The 19703-nt window shown below is 35.7% G+C and overlaps 4 protein-coding genes across 7 annotated transcripts; 1 reads left to right on the top strand and 3 right to left on the bottom strand.

Moving 5' to 3' along the window:
- The first annotated feature begins 619 nt into the window (after window positions 1-619).
- LOC107224104 (ras-related protein Rab-21) lies at window positions 620-5439 on the top strand. Its single transcript, XM_015664034.2, has 4 exons — window positions 620-1038; window positions 1132-1299; window positions 1925-2043; window positions 2433-5439. The coding sequence occupies exons 1-4, from the start codon at window positions 889-891 to the stop codon at window positions 2674-2676; spliced, it is 681 nt and encodes a 226-aa protein (XP_015519520.1). The 5' UTR covers window positions 620-888; the 3' UTR covers window positions 2677-5439.
- LOC107224115 (rho GTPase-activating protein 1) lies at window positions 3958-11232 on the bottom strand. Of its 4 annotated transcripts, none has more exons than XM_015664045.2 (10): window positions 10890-11231; window positions 9160-9267; window positions 8267-8410; window positions 7917-8100; window positions 7586-7804; window positions 7416-7514; window positions 6840-7027; window positions 6564-6764; window positions 6367-6473; window positions 3958-6278 (listed from the first exon to the last, which is right to left on the bottom strand). In XM_015664045.2, exons 1-10 carry the CDS (start codon window positions 10936-10938, stop codon window positions 6105-6107), a joined length of 1473 nt encoding a protein of 490 aa, XP_015519531.2. In that variant the 5' UTR covers window positions 10939-11231; the 3' UTR covers window positions 3958-6104. The 4 variants fall into 4 exon arrangements, with proteins under 4 accessions (XP_015519531.2, XP_015519532.2, XP_015519534.1 ...); XM_015664046.2 differs by having other exon boundaries at window positions 7917-8097; window positions 10890-11228; XM_015664048.2 differs by lacking the exon at window positions 10890-11231 and adding an exon at window positions 10321-10652.
- A 275-nt stretch (window positions 11233-11507) lies between these two features.
- LOC107224114 (protein lin-7 homolog C) lies at window positions 11508-13301 on the bottom strand. Its single transcript, XM_015664043.2, has 5 exons — window positions 13044-13301; window positions 12703-12744; window positions 12495-12607; window positions 12036-12281; window positions 11508-11908 (listed from the first exon to the last, which is right to left on the bottom strand). The coding sequence occupies exons 1-5, from the start codon at window positions 13078-13080 to the stop codon at window positions 11750-11752; spliced, it is 597 nt and encodes a 198-aa protein (XP_015519529.1). The 5' UTR covers window positions 13081-13301; the 3' UTR covers window positions 11508-11749.
- A 5069-nt stretch (window positions 13302-18370) lies between these two features.
- LOC107224110 (trypsin-1) lies at window positions 18371-19485 on the bottom strand. The gene has a single exon (XM_015664040.2). It carries the CDS (start codon window positions 19435-19437, stop codon window positions 18520-18522), a length of 918 nt encoding a protein of 305 aa, XP_015519526.2. The 5' UTR covers window positions 19438-19485; the 3' UTR covers window positions 18371-18519.
- Window positions 19486-19703: the final 218 nt, after the last annotated feature.

The raw sequence follows: 19703 nt of genomic DNA on the forward strand, positions 1-19703 counted from the left end.
GGGATTATATTCTCGCACGACGAAATAATTAATTATGTAAACACTACGAACCACCAAATGGAGAACGTCATATTTCGACAGTTTATAACAATTTCCACCGGTTGATTCAGGTTAAATGAGGACAAGTCCGTTTCTTTGAAAAATAAGAAAGCTCATACATTTAAATCTTTGAGAATAGAGTGAACATTAGCAACAATTAAGAGGATTACAAAGACTCATTGATATACTCCTTGTTAATTCGATTTGGCAGCTCGGAGAGCTAAGACGCCAAAGGCAATGACATTTGAATGCATCAAGATTACTTTCGTCTCTTAAATGTTTCCCGAAGAATGATCGCAAGGCATTAAATGCATTGTAAAGCAAAGATTGTTCCGAGTTTCTAGTCGATTCAAAACGATCGAGATATTGCAAATTGTTCTAAGCGTATAACGAACTGATCTCGTTAGAAACCATTTGTTGACGTCGGATTGACGTATCGTATGCGGCATACAGTGTTTATTTTTTCCTAGAGGTCGTAGACCACCTGCCATCTACTGTAGATGATTCTAACCTTCGTATCAAGAAGATAACGCACGACGATCGCGCATGCGTTTAAATCTGTTGGTGAGGAAAATTTCTTGTAATGATACAGGTGAGAACAGCTGATCTCTCGCACTTGACGTTCCGTGGACAACCGCGAGAGAGATAGTAGTTGTAAAAAAAAAAAGTAAAATTACGTACATACATACGATATACATCGATTACTTCTACTGTCAGAGAGCTAGGTTTATAGAATATAATGACAAATACTAGTTTGTACGTTAATGATAAACGCGTAAAATAGTATTTTCATAAAAGCTTATTCTCATTTCTTTTCTCAATTATAATATTATTTTACTTTTGTAAACAATGGCCAGTTCCTCACCGACTGCGAATAATTCAATCAATGGTTACAATTTTAAAGTTGTTTTGCTCGGCGAAGGTTGTGTAGGAAAAACATCTGTCGCTCTACGATATGTCGAGGACAAATTCAACGACAAACATATCACCACTCTCCAGGTATTTGAATCGTCATTTTTTTCTCTTATCCTATTTGGAACGATACGTGCATACATAAATCATTCAACTTGTAACCTATTTACTTATTCGCAGGCTTCGTTTCTTAATAAGAAACTCAACATTAATGGAAAAAGAGTGAATTTGGCTATCTGGGATACGGCAGGACAAGAAAAGTTTCATGCCTTAGGACCCATCTACTATCGTATGTCAAACGGCGCAATTCTGGTATACGATATTACCGACGAGGACTCGTTTCAAAAGGTTCGAAGAGTGAATGAACACCAGCTTGTAACATATATTATTTTATTTTATTTTATTCACAATTAATTAAAAATAAATCAGTAAACTGCGTATTGAGTCAGAAGTTTGGATCAATAATCATCAAGATGCGATGTTATAATTGGATACGTAAATTTGCAATAAGCTTTGCTCCGAAACTTGTTCAATTGAGGATACGATTTAGATACCGCGATATTATGGCTGACAATACTTATTTTCTCAACTTTATGTGAAAAATATGGAGTTGTTTGATTTGAACAACTTGAATACTTTGAAAATAACTGGATTAAATTTTACTTGTTTCTTGTGCAAGCTGTTTCGCATCGGCATCGATAAAAGTCAAGTAAAGTTTCTTCGACTTTACACCAAAGAAATAAACGATGTTTATGTTGCTTTAACTCCATCATCCATTCTTACAAATTTGTGATTTACCACTTTTCATTTATTATCAATTTCTCAATTGCAAAACTACTCTCATTAGTTAAGTTGCCTTTCATTTTTATCAATCTCCTATATCAGTTCTACACTTCGTTATATTACTTTATTTTTCGTTCAAAAGTGTAGAATCATTATTTGATTCCTCATTTTTATATTTATATATTTATAGGTAAAAAACTGGGTGAAGGAGTTGAAAAAGATGCTTGGCAGTGAAATTTGCCTTGTCATAGCTGGTAACAAATTAGATCTTGAGAGGGATCGGAATGTAACACAGGAAGAAGCAGAAGAGTGAGTTTTGTTCTAGTAAAGTATATGTCAGTTCACATTATAAACTTCATAAAAGTATTTGGACATCACTTTCAGAAGACCTAAAAACTGTACAAAATCAACAAAGAAAGAAAACGAGTATGAAAATATCTGTCGACGAACCTGAATCTTTTCTCTGATAAGATAATCTTGTTTTTTATTTTTTCAATCATCAATCTGCTTTGTTTAACCCAGCATACAAAGTTATAATTAGACTAGACTGAAATAAGAAGAAAAAACAAACAATTACATGCGAAATAAATGCACAAGCACAGATATTCATTATTACATTTCATTCTTATCAAGGAAGCAAGCTACCAATCTACTATTTTATGTTTAACAGAATCAATTTATACGAATTATTTCTTCAGATATGCCAGACAAGTTGGTGCGGTCCACTTTCACACATCAGCAAAACAGAATCAAAACATTGAAGAAATGTTTCTAGATTTAACCCGCCGCATGATGGTACATGCAGATATGGTTGAGCAAAAATCTACTCTTACACGGTCAAATAGCACGCGACGGAATGTCGTGGTTGTCGAAGACGAAGCTGAGCAAGAGAGACCAGCTTCAAGCTCCTGCTGTGGAGGATTTTCGCAAAGTTCATCATAGGTCGATGACGTGGCTTAAGTTTTTAGGGGGTTTGAGTTATACATAATTGTATATAGCAGTTGTTTTACAATTATAAAACACGAAAATTTGCAAATTTCAATGCGATCAAGTATACTGTAGTCGTTTTGAACACATACAGCCTGTGGATCAAGTACGAATTAGGTGGATATACTTACAGGTATATGAAAACGTAATTGTATTCAATCAGATCAGTGTCTCATTTACCAGTCGATCATAAAAATTTAACAATAATTGAAATTGAAAATAAATAAACTTCTTATTTATCTGTATTTCTTTGATAGTTTGAAATTTTTACCTGGAACAAGCCATTTAGAAATGTCAACAGTAAAATCAATAGCTTACCTGCCTACCGAAGACGAGAATACAGGAGATATTTTACACTATATGTTAAGCGATATACCGTATCATATGCACGTGGTTTACCAAGAGTAGAACAGAGTGAACATTCAGCAATATTTTAGCTGTATCACTTCCACGTGTACTTGCATATATTCAAATATTTAATCATTAATATTTTAGCTGATGCTGTAACAACTTTACATTACTCGCAGTGTTAAAATGTGAAAGAAAGTTATATATCATGCTTATTTCAGTTTTAATCCCATGTAAATTAGTTAGCTTCACATGGATTATTATAGGAATAACTTGTTACTAACGACTTTGAAACTTTTTTGCTATGGGAATTTTCAAAAACCTCGTGAAAGTTTTTAATAAAAGTGTTTTGTACGCAAGATAAATTTGTGTGAATCTACCATTGAAATTCCAAAACATTTTAGACAGCATAATGTTCCTATTGAATGCAAGCTCATATATATATCTAATAGATATAAGTATAATTAATGTATAACGTTTGAACGAAGAAAAAAATCAAATTTCAAATTACTGACGTATTTAGATTGTAGAAAAAGATTTATAAGGACGCCTATTTCGCGTTACTGTTCCAGACTGTGTAAATTCATAATTGTCTTTGACATGATGTTACATACCACTGTATCGAATTACCGAACTCGTACTAGGGACTTATAAATGATGTTATTATATAAATTACACTTGTTGTTTTGCGTTGCCATATACTGTATTTGTAAATATATTGCTGTCTATTGGCATATATTTACATGAATAAATTTAATATAATTTACGACCTTACTGTTTTTTCACTAGTATAAGTCTTCGAGACAGTGTCAAATAGTGATGACGATATTTTCTTAGTTTAGGCGAGATTCTGTATAAATTAAAGAAATGAGAATTCGATTGGTATAATTTGATTTTAGTACTATATTGTTTTTATTCAGATCCGTATGATGTTCGAAAGATAAAGATACAATGTGCTATTCTATCACAGGTACATGGATCGTGCATACATTTAGTTATCCTAACATTTACAGCTCTTGGTCAGAACTATAATGCAATGTAACATATAATGATATTTCGCTGAATAATGTGTTGACGTGTAAATTATGTATTATCCGGAATGACGAGTCAACCTATGATTGATGTATTTTTTTTTCATGTTCGCAAGTGGCAATTGTGCAATTACGTAATGCACATCATATAGGAATGTCTGTGGCAAGTTATTTATATTTTCATAAATTGTGTGCATGTCTCATATTGTTAGATGTGCGACAGAACAAATTCGTTTCAGACAGTTACAAGTTATTTAAAAAAAAAAAATTTTTTTTGTTCTTTTCTAAACACATTTGTTGACACTCTCTTTGAATATATTTGCAATTTCTTTCAAAACAAATTAATCGCGTATGCATAAGATTTTTTTAAACTTACAATTCAGTTTCTAACCAATGGTTATTTAAATTCTTGTCTGTTTAACGCTGTTGAAATACAGTTTTTGCGTCGCCAATTACAATTTTTATACTCAATTCGTTCAAGATTTCTGTATTTTGTTATATAGGTATATCTATTATCGATTGCTGAAAATTAATACTTGAGAAGTTCAAATTATGACATAAACTACGAAATATGATAAATGAAAATTACTATATCTCAGTATCTCACTTATTCGTCGTTCTTATGCCAGCATAAAACAATATTGAATAATTTGCTAATTCGATTATCATAATATTTTTGTCACTGTTCGTTATTATATGTATTTATATTTTATTCTTATACGCTTTTTTCAATACTTTATTTAAAAATCAGTACTATATTTATATGTATATATATCTATTCTATGAATTTATACACCATGAGATTATTTACAATTTATAAATTACAGTACGGAATGTGTCGAAGATTGTCTAACATTGTGTGACAAAATTCTTTGAGAATAATAAATTACTATTCTATGTAATATAATTGAAGAGAGACTTGGCTTTGGTTACCATTTACTGGAATATTGGTAAAACTGTAATGGGTATTACGCAAGAAATTCAATAAACCTAAGCAAACGCACATCTCAAATTTTTTAATTCGAATATAAATGATTATCTTTTACAATACTATACTGGTTGAAAAACTTTGTTACCAAGAAATATTCAATCTTCGATAATCATTCCGTAAAAAATATAATAATTACTAATTTTACCCATTTAATTAGACTATTTTGTGAGTATACCTACAGTTTACACTGATTACATTATATGACGTTCTCACCTATCTTTGGTATACAGTGGTAATTTTTTTCCTTTTTTTTTGTATAAATATTATTCACATGTTAAAAACTGCCATACAACACTGATCAGCTTGCTCACATTCATTCTACGCAACACTCATGACGATCGCAGCATATTTGGCTAGAAAAAAAGTTGTGCATTCATTATTGTGAAATACTTTACGAAGAAAACCTGTGTATGTTCTACGATTTTTGCTTTTCAGCAAGTATATAAATTAGTAAAAAATATCAACTATGCTTTACACGACAAAGACAAAAAGGAAAATATTTTATAGAACATTACACAAGAACGTGTGTTCAAACGTGAGGCTTTTTTGTAGATATTAAAAATTGGATTTGCGTGTACTTGCTACTGTGATTTATATAAAAATACTATATGCTCATTATTGAATTGTACTCATATGTAGGATCCATCTTGTGAATATGAAAATGCTTCGAGCTATATTCGATAAATAAGAGAAATATTATTCAAAATTAAATAACTGACCTGCAGTGTCCCTTCCAAGTCTGTAAATTAAAATTTTTAAAATCGAGGCAAATATAAAAGTTTTACCGATGCAATGATTTATGCAAAAATGAAAGCCGTGGAGCAAGTGTCTAATGTGCTCAAATTAGATTTTTTTTTTTTTTAATTAATTGACACATGTACTTTCATATTCCCCACAAATCCAATTTGAACAATCTGATTAGTGTTTCAGTCTGTTATTTGAAACGAGTACCAATTTTGTTAACGTTTTATAGGCCTTTAATGAATCAACACTTTTAGTAATCTAACCCAGTCTTAAATGATGAATATTTTATCTTGGTACATGAACAAAAAGTCGGTAAACTGATTGATCGGACCAATTGCTGAAAGTGACATTCCTCGAGAAGATGGAGCTCTTACTAAATTAGGACCGAATACTACTGCCAGATTATTCGATGTCATCTTGTTAAGATCACTTCTGTCCATTACCTACGAGTGTTAAAAAATATGAGTATTTGTTCCATGGCCACGACGTTCCATGAATTACAGTGAGAGAAACAATGAGAATTAAACTCACCCTGGATAAAAATTGAACGATATATTTCAAAAGACGATAGTTAGCTTCAGGTAGTTTTTCAAGAATCAATATCTTAACTTTCCGAGGTCGTTCGTCTTTTGATAAACCTTTGGAATGATGAAAAAAGATGAATGGTAAATAGGATCTAAATAGATGTTAATGTAGAACATCATCGGTTCAGAGTTGTTTTTACTTACTTTGAAACTGGGTTATTTCATCGTAAAGTTCGTAGGTCATAAGTGGTTCGTCCAGTTCTCGAAGGAATGTTTTTAGAAGTACAGCCGCTATGTGAGGATCACCTCGAAAATCTACAGGCAATCCCAAGTTACAACGGTTTTGAAGTTCTTTGATCACGGTTACATTGGCTGATCTTCTGAACAGGCCTTCAGTTTCCAATGCTGTCGAAGTAAAACAATGATGTTTATTATTGTTTGCGCACTGATTTGCAAGAAACATTGAATGATGTGCCTCACCGTCTGGAGTATCCAAAAATTCTATACACTGCGTTACTATAGGTGGTATCATTTCGTCGCCATTATTTTCTCTAATAAATTGTAGACTTGCGCCGAATTGCGTTGTTGCTACCGGAGTAACGACAGTTGTGGGTGGTGGACTTACAGGTACATTTTTTCTATTTTTTATCATTAACTGTTCGTCGTGTCTGAAAATTAATAAATACTTGATGTTACATTTGTGGAAAGCATTGCACTCCCTAGTTTCAATACGAAAATTGTGTGGATGGATGAAACAGAGGTCTAAGTCGGTTCACAACTTTTTCAGATGATTGATTGCAGATCGACCTTTTATCAGTAGTCAAAACTTCGTTACTTCTTTTTATGTTTTTAACCATAACTTTATAGAGTAAGTGACACTTTTTATGGCTTAGTTATTTCTATCAAAACCATCTTGTGAAACGTTATTCATCTTGAATATGTATATGGTATTTTGCTACATTTTAATGCCAACAACAATATTTTACGACTTATACACCTTATTCTCACATCCTACATAATTTGGGGGAAAAAACATAGTCAATTCCAGCTGCTTACTGTAAAACTTGCTGAGGAATACAAAGTTGATCAAGATTGATATGTTGTGCAAGCTCCTCCAGGTAATTAACGTACATCATTTTGCGCCCAAATTTAGCACTGAAAACAGGGAAAACAGGTTAAAGGAATAACAAAAGCTTCAGTAATTTCATATTTTCTGTAACTCTTACCTAATCACTGGTTTAAAGATTTGCCAGACAAATCTGATAAAATTTGTTGGGTGTACTAAATAAAGAGCCTTAAGATTTTTCTTATATTTTCGGTCAAAAGCTCGATATGCTTGACGCAACCATGCGTATGGCGGTTTATTTTTCGATGTCAGACCATGATGAAAGTATACTAAGCTGTAATCTTGCTCGACGAAAGTGTCCAAGGTATGTGTGAGATATCTGGAGAAATTAATCATTCTTAACTGAATATACATTGTTAGAAAGTTGTTGTAGTATGGGGTGCAGCGTCAATATTTTTCGTCCCACGTAATTTGGGAATAACTTATTTCACCTCAATAACTTAGCATGATTGAAGGTCTCCTCGTCATTTGACGGCAGCTTACACGCAGACACAACAATCACTTTTCTCCCTGCACTGTCATCCCCGACTACCTCAACAATCCCAAGTCTCGCAATATCAAGGTAATCCTCCTCGTCCACAAGGTCACCTTCGAGTGCTGCCAGATCGTCCGCTGCTTGTAATAGAATATCGTTATTCAATACTTTGCACAATTCTTTTGTTCATATTCCTTATTCAGGTGAAATTCTACATATCTAATCAACAGTTTTAATATTGAACATTTAAAAGTTATTTATCTTCAACATTTGAGGGATGTACAAAGGAATCCGAAGGCCACATACCGGTTTCAATAACAGGTGCATCCACCAGAGCCTCTTCAAAATTTTCTTCTATTGTTCCATCGCTTACGGGGCTCTCTAAGTAGTCCAGTCCTGTTCCAGCGCAGCTAGCACTTAAATCTAACTTTTCTTCGAGCAGTTCTACAGCTGTAAAGTGTGACTTCGAATCAGTAAACGACTTTGAAGAAAACGTGAACTAAAGTAGTGTGGCAGATGTGATATGTTGCTTGTTCAGCTCCAAATTACTGGTCAAATATGTTGAGGTAAGGGTAAATTACGGTGTACGAGATGATTGAAATGTCTTATTAATTAAATTAAATAAATAAAGCGACTAATCTATGACGAACCATTCATGTTAATATGTAATTAAAAAAATGTTTTTAGGTATGATTCCCATGTTGAGGAACAAAACATGTGGAGAAAAAGAAAATCTAAGGAGCGAAAATTTGCTAGCAGCTTTAAGTAGAACCATGTTAGGGTGAAACTAAAGTTGCGAAAGCTTGAAGCAAAGCAGTTAGAAGTATAAGCAGCAAGAATATGCCTTAATAACTTGTTTGGGATCTTAAGCTGACCTCTTAGTATATCGAAGGGAGACTTTTGTCCTCGGAAACAGATAGCAGAGGGTGTCTAGTAGCTAGAAGGATTATACCAACTTATTACATAGTCTAAGGTCACTGGACACCCTGTATTGAGTGGGATGATAATCAAAAGAAAGAAAAGCTGGTTAAATTCTGATACACAAGGTAAGACTTTGGTCTCTAGTGGTTAGTGAAGTTTGAATGGATTTTGCGTGGATCTATTTCAGAAAATTTCAAAAGTATTACAGAGACATTGAACGAAAATTAGGCAAAATATAATTTTTGCTACAAAACGAACACGCCTCGTTTACACCTTACCGCTGTCCGAAGTTGCCTGGAGTTCGGTGTCATCAAATTCCAAGTTGGGCTCATAATCATGATAATCCGACAGACTCGGGTACGGGTCTTCGCCTTCATTGTTCATTGCTACCACACAGACACAGGTACGTCAATACACATGAAGGGGTTTAGGACAGGAAGGTATTGCAAACGTACGACAAAGCGGTGGCAATTTCTTATTCTAAATATTTGAGTAACCACACATTAAAAGTTTGTTGTATCGATCTGCCCACCTTTCACTCACGGAGCATAAAGTATTTTCTCCATAAACGATTTACGAGTCTTAATGCTAGGTAGGGAATTTGTGCGTGAATCTATTCATGCTCCGCGCATCTACGTAGGCAAGCTGTTGGTAATTAAATCCTATTTACAAAAATGAGAACCAGGGAGGAAAAGGGTGATTTTTACCACAATTATTCTTGTAAATACCCATAGCTTTGAGGCATGCATAGTGGAGACATAGAATCAGAGATAATACCGAGCATATAATTATTGTTTGTTCATTGCAATTAAAGATTCGTCACTTATGGAGTGTTTCTGCTGTGACGAAATTATTGAGGGCGAGTAAATAGAGATCGACACTTCGAAAGTCATGCGTTATTATTAATTGTACATATTATACATGCAAATTGGTGGGCAAATCGTGTTAAAAATAAAAGCATTCCAGCATCCAGGACAGGTGTATTGTGACAAGTGTTTCCTCAATTTTTCCATTAATGAAAAGCATTCATTAGGAGATGATTGTCGATTACAAAACATGTAACAAAACGGATGTTTTTTTTTTGAAATAACAAACAGTGGATCGTCCGGGGAAAATTACAAACGGTATAAACAGTACTTCGGTTCGTGTTTGATCCAACTATTTTGTGTTCTTTCAGCAGCGCACGTTCTTTCTCAGGGATAATTTACTCCTTTAGTGATAACTTTGTTTTCTTTCTTTTTTTTTTATTATTGAACAAAATTTTCGCATCTCTTGTCAATAAATTACCCTAACCATTGAAACTCAAGTTTATAAGTGAAAAGATGATTTTTTAATATCCAATGATAAAAATTGGATACCGGTATGCACGTTCCACTCTGCCCATCTGGCTGATTATTTGACTAATTTAAAAGTTTACATAAGGCGATATTTTCACATACGTTTTTTGCCGATGTTATTGACAGACTTCATGGTGTCAACTCGTACAGAATAAGAAAATAAAGAGATGATTGTAATTACACCTCTAGAGTGTTTGACAAATGTTTATTTCGCTTGATTAAAATTACGAAGCAAGAAAAAGAAAAAAGTAAAACTATATCATATATCGGTGAAACTATGAGAAAAGAAAAGGTGGAGTTGTAAGTAGGCGACTTTCGAAATAAATTTTTTTCTCTCCACTCTTCAAAGATTGTTTGCTTATTTCTCCCCCACTATCGCTTCTCTAACTACGGAGAGTCAAACAACAATTGCGTCGTCGCGTAATATGGTGGGAGTACGCGTTACGTGCGTGCGTGTGTGTATTTACATGTACGCGTTATAACCTCTGTGACGGCGGATGTAATATTTTTAAGATAAGGAGCGTTCGAGAATCGAGTAACGAATGCCACGATTTGTCAAACATTTTTTCAGACTTTTACTTCCGACGCATCGAATTGCCGAGTGATATTTAACTGTCAGATGCGTGCCGTTATCGATATAATCTATTTCAACCTCCAACTGACTTTCTTACCTGTCAAAACTCTGGTTGGACTTGGCGTTGGTTGATAGTCGGCTTCCATAGTTGGAAAATAGCCTCACCAGGACAAAAGAATGTAATATTGTGTTGTTTTTTTTTTCCCTTTTTATCCGAAAATTATTTTCACTATTTCTTTAGACTTTGCCACATCGTTATACCTGATAACGCGAACCCAACTACCTACGCAAGCACACACACTCGGGACACACTTTCATCCGCATCTGCTCAAGTGTTTGGTGTCGCGACTCAGTTCCCAGCCTAATAATCGTCACCTCCCACTTCAGATCAACGGCTACTTCACTACTTCACATCGTTTATAATCGATTAGTGGATTGCTGCTACTTTCAGCTTGTCTCAGAATGTCGCGCGACAGCTCCTCTATGTATATAAAATTTCAATGGTGGCGTGATTTCAGGGTTGAAGACGTTTTGCAAGCTTCCGATGTCTAAGTTTGATGTCGCTGCTATCGGGGGAACAAGGTCCTGCATACGTCAGGCATTACTTGAGACAATTACAAAGTGCTTGGTTTTCCAAGTCGAGTCCACTTTTGGAAATTCGTTTGAACTTATAAGTGTAAATAGAGATCAAGGTTTAGAGGATTTGCCCATACACTTGTAATTGGATTGATTTATATTTTGAATCAGTTTTAATTGGCTCATTAAAAAATACTGATAATGTTGTTATTGTAGATCGTCCTACAGAAATTATTTCTAGGTAATGAATTACAAGATAAGTAAGCCATATATTGATTCGTCGCTTGAAAGTATAATAATGAATAGAAATAACATTACATTGTACCTATATCAGTTACTCATAAATTCTATATATGTATTAACAAAAATAATCATTCAAGTCTATTGCACACGTTGGCGCCTACGTGCAGCCCCTAGTTTGTCATACCGCGATTCCATTTCTTCCAGAAGACGAGGAGTATACCGAACAACTAACTTCACTGAGTTTTGGGCTTGTTTCAGTAATTCCACAGGTTTATCATGATTCTCGCCTTCAACACACTAGAGGAAATGAGAAAAAAAAAGTTATTTACAATATCCTGTATCATCATACAAATTCTTGAGCAGCAGCGTTTAAATATAATTAGATCTTAATTTTTCAACGATGTAAGAATTTCACATTACTCACCACGCCATTAACAGAGAGTAGCTGGTCACCACGTTTCAAACCACCGTGTCTGTCAGCCACACCCCCTGGAATAATTCTAGATATGTATATAGGCCAGTTTTGCTCTTTTCCTCCCATTACGTTGAATCCAAGACCCTCCTCTGTTTTTGGCAATTCGACAACTCGCGGATGGGCATGTCCTTCACTAGCTGCAAACGCAGCCACAGTTGCCTTAGCTGTGGCGGAAGCACGCACATCTTGAGAACCCTGTACCGAAAATTCCACATACCCTTATATTAAAGTGGTTTTAAACAGGATACGTGTAATAAAGATAAAATGGGAAAAATTCACGAATGGCGCTAACCAGACACCAAATAAAGTAAATGTTTGGAATCAGTTGCATGTTTTCCAAAACATTATCTTCAGAGAAAAAGTTGATTATTTTATGAAAAAGATCTACTTGCTTATAATTAGTATTACCTGAATATCAACGGTCTCATACACATGTTCATAGACTTCTCTTACTGCATTGAGAAAGTCGCTTTGAAGTACCTTCTGCAGTGCTGCTAACTTTGTAGCCGGTACTTCGCCACCTGAAATAAGTCAGCATCATTGATCAATTATTCAACATAAACTTTGTTGAAATATAAATAAATAATTTTTGATAAAATGTCAATAATCAACTTACTCTTTTGTAGTTTGTCGAGAAGTTCGATCGATCTTTTAACATCTATAAATACAAAAATAAATATAAGTCAGTACCAGAATTAAAAATAGTAAATGCTGAGTACACTCTAGTAACTAATAATTAGATAAGCCTACAGGCATATAGACAAATGAATTAAAGCACCAGATAATGTATTTTTTATTCTAAAATTCTTTATTCAATGGATTTACAGTTACACGTTCAATTCAATTACTAATCACACTAAAAAGCGTATCTACGAATTGAAAAATATATCGTTTGCACGACGAACTGACAATATTCCAAACTGATTGTGAGTGAACAAGAATAATAAGTTAACTTACCTCTGGCTAATGTGAGAGGTTCTCCAATCGTTGCCATTGATGTTAAGCGAGATCACGAATATTTCTAATATGATAATTACTCTCTTCGTTCTCCGCAATGATCACTAAGTTAGTTTTTTTCAACTTTCACCAACAATGTTCTTGCTCTATCAATAACTCTGCTGGCTGTAGTCCAAATTCCATAACAGTAATTATCGAACACCGTCCAATACAGAAAATTCCAACGCCTTTGAAAATGGCCGATAGGTGGAGGTTCGGCTCAAATCGACTTGGAGCACTGCGAGTCAGCTTTCGATACAGGCGATTCTATGAGGTTTCTCTCAGTTCCATATAGAGCACCGTTCGTTGCCTAGGGAGCGTTCCAAAATCAGCTATCAACGCCAGTCAACGCAAATCCACGCCGTAAGACCGCGCAGTCTATCTCTATAAGCCTATGGACGCCCCTAGTGTTACCTACTATATGGTCCAGGTATGAGTTTTCCCCATACAATATATCTATTGTTCATGCCGTTGAATAATTTGAACATTACACCGATTTTGCATCCAAAGAACAGTTGAAATTAAAAATATCTTTTTACCCGATACCGACTTCTCACCTGCTCCTTTGTTTAGCCCGTGGCGTTAGACAAAAAACACGAAATGGTATACCAGGTTTCCTCCATGTCTATACCTATGCTCTAACGAACGTCGTCAGAGGATTCAAATTTACGCCTGACGCTGCCTATTACAGAAATTTTTCAAATATCTGAGAACGTTTCGGGCAGCTCGCAACGCGAGTCCGAGCGTCAGTTGTTTTCGAGCAGCCGGGGTGAGATGTTGGGCAGGATCAGTCCGGAATTCAGATCGTGTTGTGTCGGCTGTTACGTTATTCGATCAATCAGTTTATCTCTACGATACTTAACTGTGAATAATACACAAATAGCAGTGTGTGGCCCAGACAATAAACGAGTGACTGCAATGACAACATCCTGCGAGCATCGAAGGTGAGTTTCGTGTTTTGGGTTCCATTGTTTTCTGTAACTTCAGCTTTGAGCGATATCGAATTTTGTCTCTCTGCGTCGCGTGTCATTTTTTTTTATCGATTGTTTGGCTAATTTTCAGTAAATGCGCAGTTAGATCGTAGCCAAGTTTTCTCTGTCGTTTCAAATGGCCAGGTACAACAGAAAAAAGTGAGATTAAGTGTGGAATCGAGTGTTATTACGGTGTAGCTTCTTGGATTGTAGATTTCTAAAGTTTGATGAGTAGGTTATCGACAGACGTTTAATTAGACACAAGCGTTTTGTGACAAGCAAATGCCCCGATAACCTTCCATGTGGTTTTCATTCTTACGTTCTGATGAAACGGATCTTGCAAAACGTGACCTTCGTTTGAGTTTGTGACTCGGATTACGGTTAACGGATCGCGTTGCTCGCGTAAACACATGTTTGTACAAGGCAATAGCAACGCATTTATTAAATTTATATCACCACTGCCAGTAATTTTTTGTGGATTTCACATATATTTCAAAATTTCGAGCAAATGTAAATCGTTGGTGGTTGTTTATTCCTCATACCTATTATATTTTTGAATAATTATGTTAAATTTCGAATGCTGTTTAAATTGATGCTCACATCACATTACTAACAAAATACTGTTCTCTTATATGATGACAGTAACAAATTGCAACATCGTTGATTGACATTAGTAATTATCTGGATTGAAAGATCCTGTCAACAAACCTTGGAAGACATCATTTGGTAGCAGAACTCATGAATTTATTTCAGAAAATCAACAGATATTAATGGAGTCCTTACAAAACAGTATAAATTAATGTCAATCATGTCACATTTCATTATGTAATCCATATCATTTTCCACGGTTTGGCATAACACAGAACACACTGAAATTGCGTTTGTTTAGCTACTCATAATGAGTATATATCATATGAATGTTAAACATGAAATATTAACAAAATATTGTGGTATTTTATCTAATTACAGAATTGAACTGCAGCAAGCTTAATCAGGGCTAGTGAACATATGAAGTAACTGACATTATCAATATATAATAGAAAACAAAGTGCAGAAGCTGAACAGGTCAACATATTGTGGAAAAATACGAAACAGGTATAAATTTATAAACATTCTTGGTTATAACATCACGCTCCCTTCACTTTGAGAATTTTGTATTTTAGTAGAAATTTATTGCTATTGGATTTTTGATTATATTTCAAAAAAATGATTGCAAAGTTTCAGTGGCGCGTTTATTGATTTGGAAAATAAAATACTAACAAAAAGTCATCTCTTATCTGACCACAGAGACAAACTATATTTCAGCCGAACTGAATGCATTTCGAAATGATCTAAATGCAGTAACCCGATCAATCGATGTCTGCGAACAAAGTGAAAACTAGAGCAACCCCTGCAGTGAATAAAACTGGAAGGTACATAATTGATATGATTTTTAATTACTATTTCGCTTTTCATTGGAAATTAGTCATAAAGCTGCTCATTGATGTTATGTATTTATTCAATGTTTATTTTATTAGCTTTCTGTTATTAATTTTCGCAGTTTATTTATTAATACATCAGAAACTACTGAAACTCTATGCATAAAAAATTGTTTTGAAACAGGTAGCATGTAGTGACATGAAATCTGATCCAAGTATATTGTGTGAGTAATATTCTGTTACATTCTTATTGCAGTGTTGAAAGTGCGTCGCTTCACCATTCAACCTGAGATGCTACGAGAACTACATGTGTACAATGTAGAGCAACCCAGAGGAGGTAAGAATTCTTATTTGATTAATTGTTTGACAATTCAAGGTGGTACCTTTGAAGTGAAATTTTTGTGTTTGAGTACAATGTGGTGAATAAATCTAGTAGTAGACAACAGTGATAATTAATCTGATTTAATAATAAATCCTTTTGTTTAATACATGTAAAATTTTGCAAGAATAAATTATTACTACTACTACTGTACTACTAATGTGAGAACTGAAAATTGAGATGGATAAATTGATTCAAATTTTCTTTTTTGCTTCTTCCAGATTCAAGCAGAGACATCCGTGTAACTTCTCTATTACTCGGCAACGTTGGTGAGTTTGCATGTGTTAGGTTATGGGTATTTCCCCAGGTTTCCCTTGTCACGTGGCGTGGCGGTAACAATTGTTACTCAAATTTTTAATTTCTTAGCTTCATGGATACGCTCATTCGCGATCGCAACGATGCTTGACTTTCTGTTGAATCATTTTGTTGCCACAATTTGTTTGACCTTAGCTTATTCGGAGGTAGAATGTTGCACGTTGCTGAAAGTGGAATGAGCATCGCGATCGTAGGTTACTATCGCTTACTCGGCATTCGCGACAACAAATTGTGTATAGTTACTGACATCTTAATTTATGTTTGATGTAATCAATGATGTCGTTTAACTGATAGTTTCACCCGAAGTTTCAACACAATCCAACGATTGTTCAATCAAATTCACATGATTTTTGGATCAATGAAATTTCAAAATCTGGCCCAGAGTGAAATCTTCAAATTGCATGGTATATTGTCAGTAATTTTCTATTATCTAACATCTAACAAATGTCGATCAATTGCAAGTTTAGCTCGCTTAGAAAAATGCCGATAAGCAGACAGGATGTTTCTAATCCATTTTACAAAAGGTTGATCGACAGATAGTCTGCCAGTACTCACTAAAATAATACATAATATGCGGAAATTATAGAAGTACTGTTGCTTCTACTGAAGTTGTTCATTATGATTTTTTGAATCATACTCTTTTCAATATTATCGTATAACAACAGGCTGACTATAGTACGAAAAACATTTTGCTCCCTACAGGTAATCAACGAAAAAGTAAGTCACAGTAACCACGGTACGAATGAGGAAGAATGGTGTGTGTTGGAAAACATGGAGAATCGCTTAGATCGAATATAGGTAACCGGGTAGGTAGGTGGTCGTTTCGGGAGCCGTCGCGGAGTGTATGCTGATGCGTGTGAATCACTTTTGATAAACATTTCCGTTGGGTGGTTCCGGTGGGAACCAGGCGAGGGTACGAAGGTCGTAATGTACCGCGATGTTACTAACTTTTGTAATCCACAGCGTCAAACGATCACAGAAATTTTCCTCCTAAAACACGTAAAATACTCAGTAAAAGAATGTCTTCGCTATTTGTAAGCTTTTAAATTTCAACGAGGTTCAAATCTCCATTTCTTGTCACCCTGCTATCATCCTCTAGCTGTTATTCAATCCAATTATTGAATTATTACCAATTATTATTCAATGAACTTGATCTCTGTGATCGTCTGAATGGGCAAAACGCATCTCTCAATCATCTATCGCGTTCCGTGGTACGCTAGATGAGGACAGATACTGAGCTCGAAGACTTCGCGTCGAAGAGGATCGCCGACCGTCACGCCACTCAATAATGCATGCCTTTTTTTCACCCCACCCTTCCTTCCGGACTTGATTCGTATCTGAGAACAACAATCCGCATAGAAATGCGTTGGATTCAAAAAGACGCAGATGTGGATTGGATTTCTACAGAATTTTACGACAAGTCTTAGATATTTCAAGTGTTTCCACAGATTAATCAGTCGCGCTTTTGCGTATAGATTAAATACTGGATTCGAATGCGACATTCATCGATAAATTTCGCAACTGTATACAAAAAAGTAAATCATTCTTGATCTGTTGAGTGTTGAGCTCTTCGATCAAATTTCTTATGAATAACGAAGTTTTTAAGTTTGTCCGCGTCATTTGCGCGTGGACTTGATACTTTTCGATACTGAGAGGCAGCGCGGCATTTACTAGCCAGCGCTCAACGCGCAGGGATACCAATTGCGAAGTACATAGTGATATAGAAGAATCTTTTAAGTAATATAAAGAATTACTTCTGAGGTGTATAAAAATATTTGTTGTACTGATCGTATTATTTTCTGTTTCAGGGTAACGAACCAATTTTTTTTACAAGTACACTGAGAAACAATGTTCAGTCGAACAAAATATTTACTTCAATAATCCTCGGTCGAACATTGATATTGATTAAAAAAATTAACAATTAATATTGTTATTTACCAATACAAATAATCAAGTTAAAGACTGTTGCCGCGAATGTCACGTTGGGCTCGACATAGTTTTCATCAGTGTACGCTTGTTCTTTCCAACAAAATGTCATAAACAATCACTAACTCATACAGCCACGCCATTTATACTAGCTATTTAATAGAAAGACAATTCCTTATCAATTCACGAATAATCGTCATTAACGATACTAGGAAGTTAGTTCAACGCTTTTAAAATTTATTTCGGGGGATGGTCAGGAATTGTGTTTTATACACAGTATCACAATTTTTCTATGTATTTATTTTGTTGAACAAAGTAAACTCATCATCGTGTGTAACTGTGGAAAATTTTGAAAGTCATGTACTAATCAGATTTCTATTTGTTTTCCAACACTCGATGCCGACTTGCCAATTGCCTGGGAATATGCCTCAACCATCGACGAGTAAAGTGGTGCTGGATTCTGGAGCCACCGGAAACCCTGCCGTATTGACGCTAGGATCAACAAGAGAGAATAGCCATGGTAAATAGTCAACGATACTGGTGTGCATCGTCGGACTCGCAGGTACACATCCTGCTTTAAGCGTGTCGTTACTGTCGTATATTGCTGCAGTGTTGATCGCTGCTAGGTCCCCGTTAATAATGACAGGGCCTCCAGAATCTCCGCCACACGTACTTTGCGGATCTGGTCCTTGGCCTCGGGCGCACAATATTCTGTTCGGTATATCCTCAACGTTACAGTCCGGGTTGCCGCTGCAACGATTTGCACCAGGCTTGAACTCTGAATTGCACACGTCCCAGGTCACAAGCACTGACTGTCCGCGTAAAAGAGTTTGAGGATATTCGTCGTATCCCATTTTTCCCCAGCCCACGATGGTAGCCGGAGTGCCAGGGGGGTAACGGGTGCCTGGTGGCGGAAGGGAGATCGCTTTAAGTCCACCACTGACCATGTTTTCAACAGTTCTTATGAGGGCGACGTCAAAGGCGTACCGTCTCGGGTCGTTCTGGGGGTGGATCACGCATTCGGCAGTATGTATCGGCGGTGGCTGACCACGCTGCGAATTCGAAGGGTATATTTTTATCGCCTGACATCTATCCCTGACTATACAGTGAGCCGCAGTGACGATCCAGTAGTTGTTTATTATGCTGCCACCGCAGAGATTTCCGTCCGCGACGAGTCTCACCAAAAATGGAAAATCTGCGGGATCGGCTTGCTGTCCATTTATGATGCGCCTGCCAGAATCGTTGTCACTGTATGGCGATGCGAGCACGGTTGACCTTGAGCTTCCATGGAGAAGAAGTAATAACGGGGCACACGTAAGAATAGTCGATAAAGTATTGAGCTTCATGATGTTCGTGAGTCCGCAGCACTCTGTTTCCGACCCAGGCTTACTCCCTGATTCATATACCGTGTGCAATCCGCTTATCATTCAATCGTCGGAACCGTGTTGAGAAAATTACCTTCACATTCATTTGGATTTCATTACACCTCTTGTTCATTAGCTGCGCGATGCAATGGTGCCGTTGCGAATCGTCACGCGTGATAAGCGTCTACTCTCGAACGATCGATTATAACCTGATCAAATGGAAATTTAATGTAGGAGTGCTTTATACA

The sequence above is a fragment of the Neodiprion lecontei genome, chromosome 2 (genome assembly GCF_021901455.1).
Source record: "Neodiprion lecontei isolate iyNeoLeco1 chromosome 2, iyNeoLeco1.1, whole genome shotgun sequence".
Taxonomy (NCBI): Eukaryota; Metazoa; Arthropoda; class Insecta; order Hymenoptera; family Diprionidae; genus Neodiprion; species Neodiprion lecontei.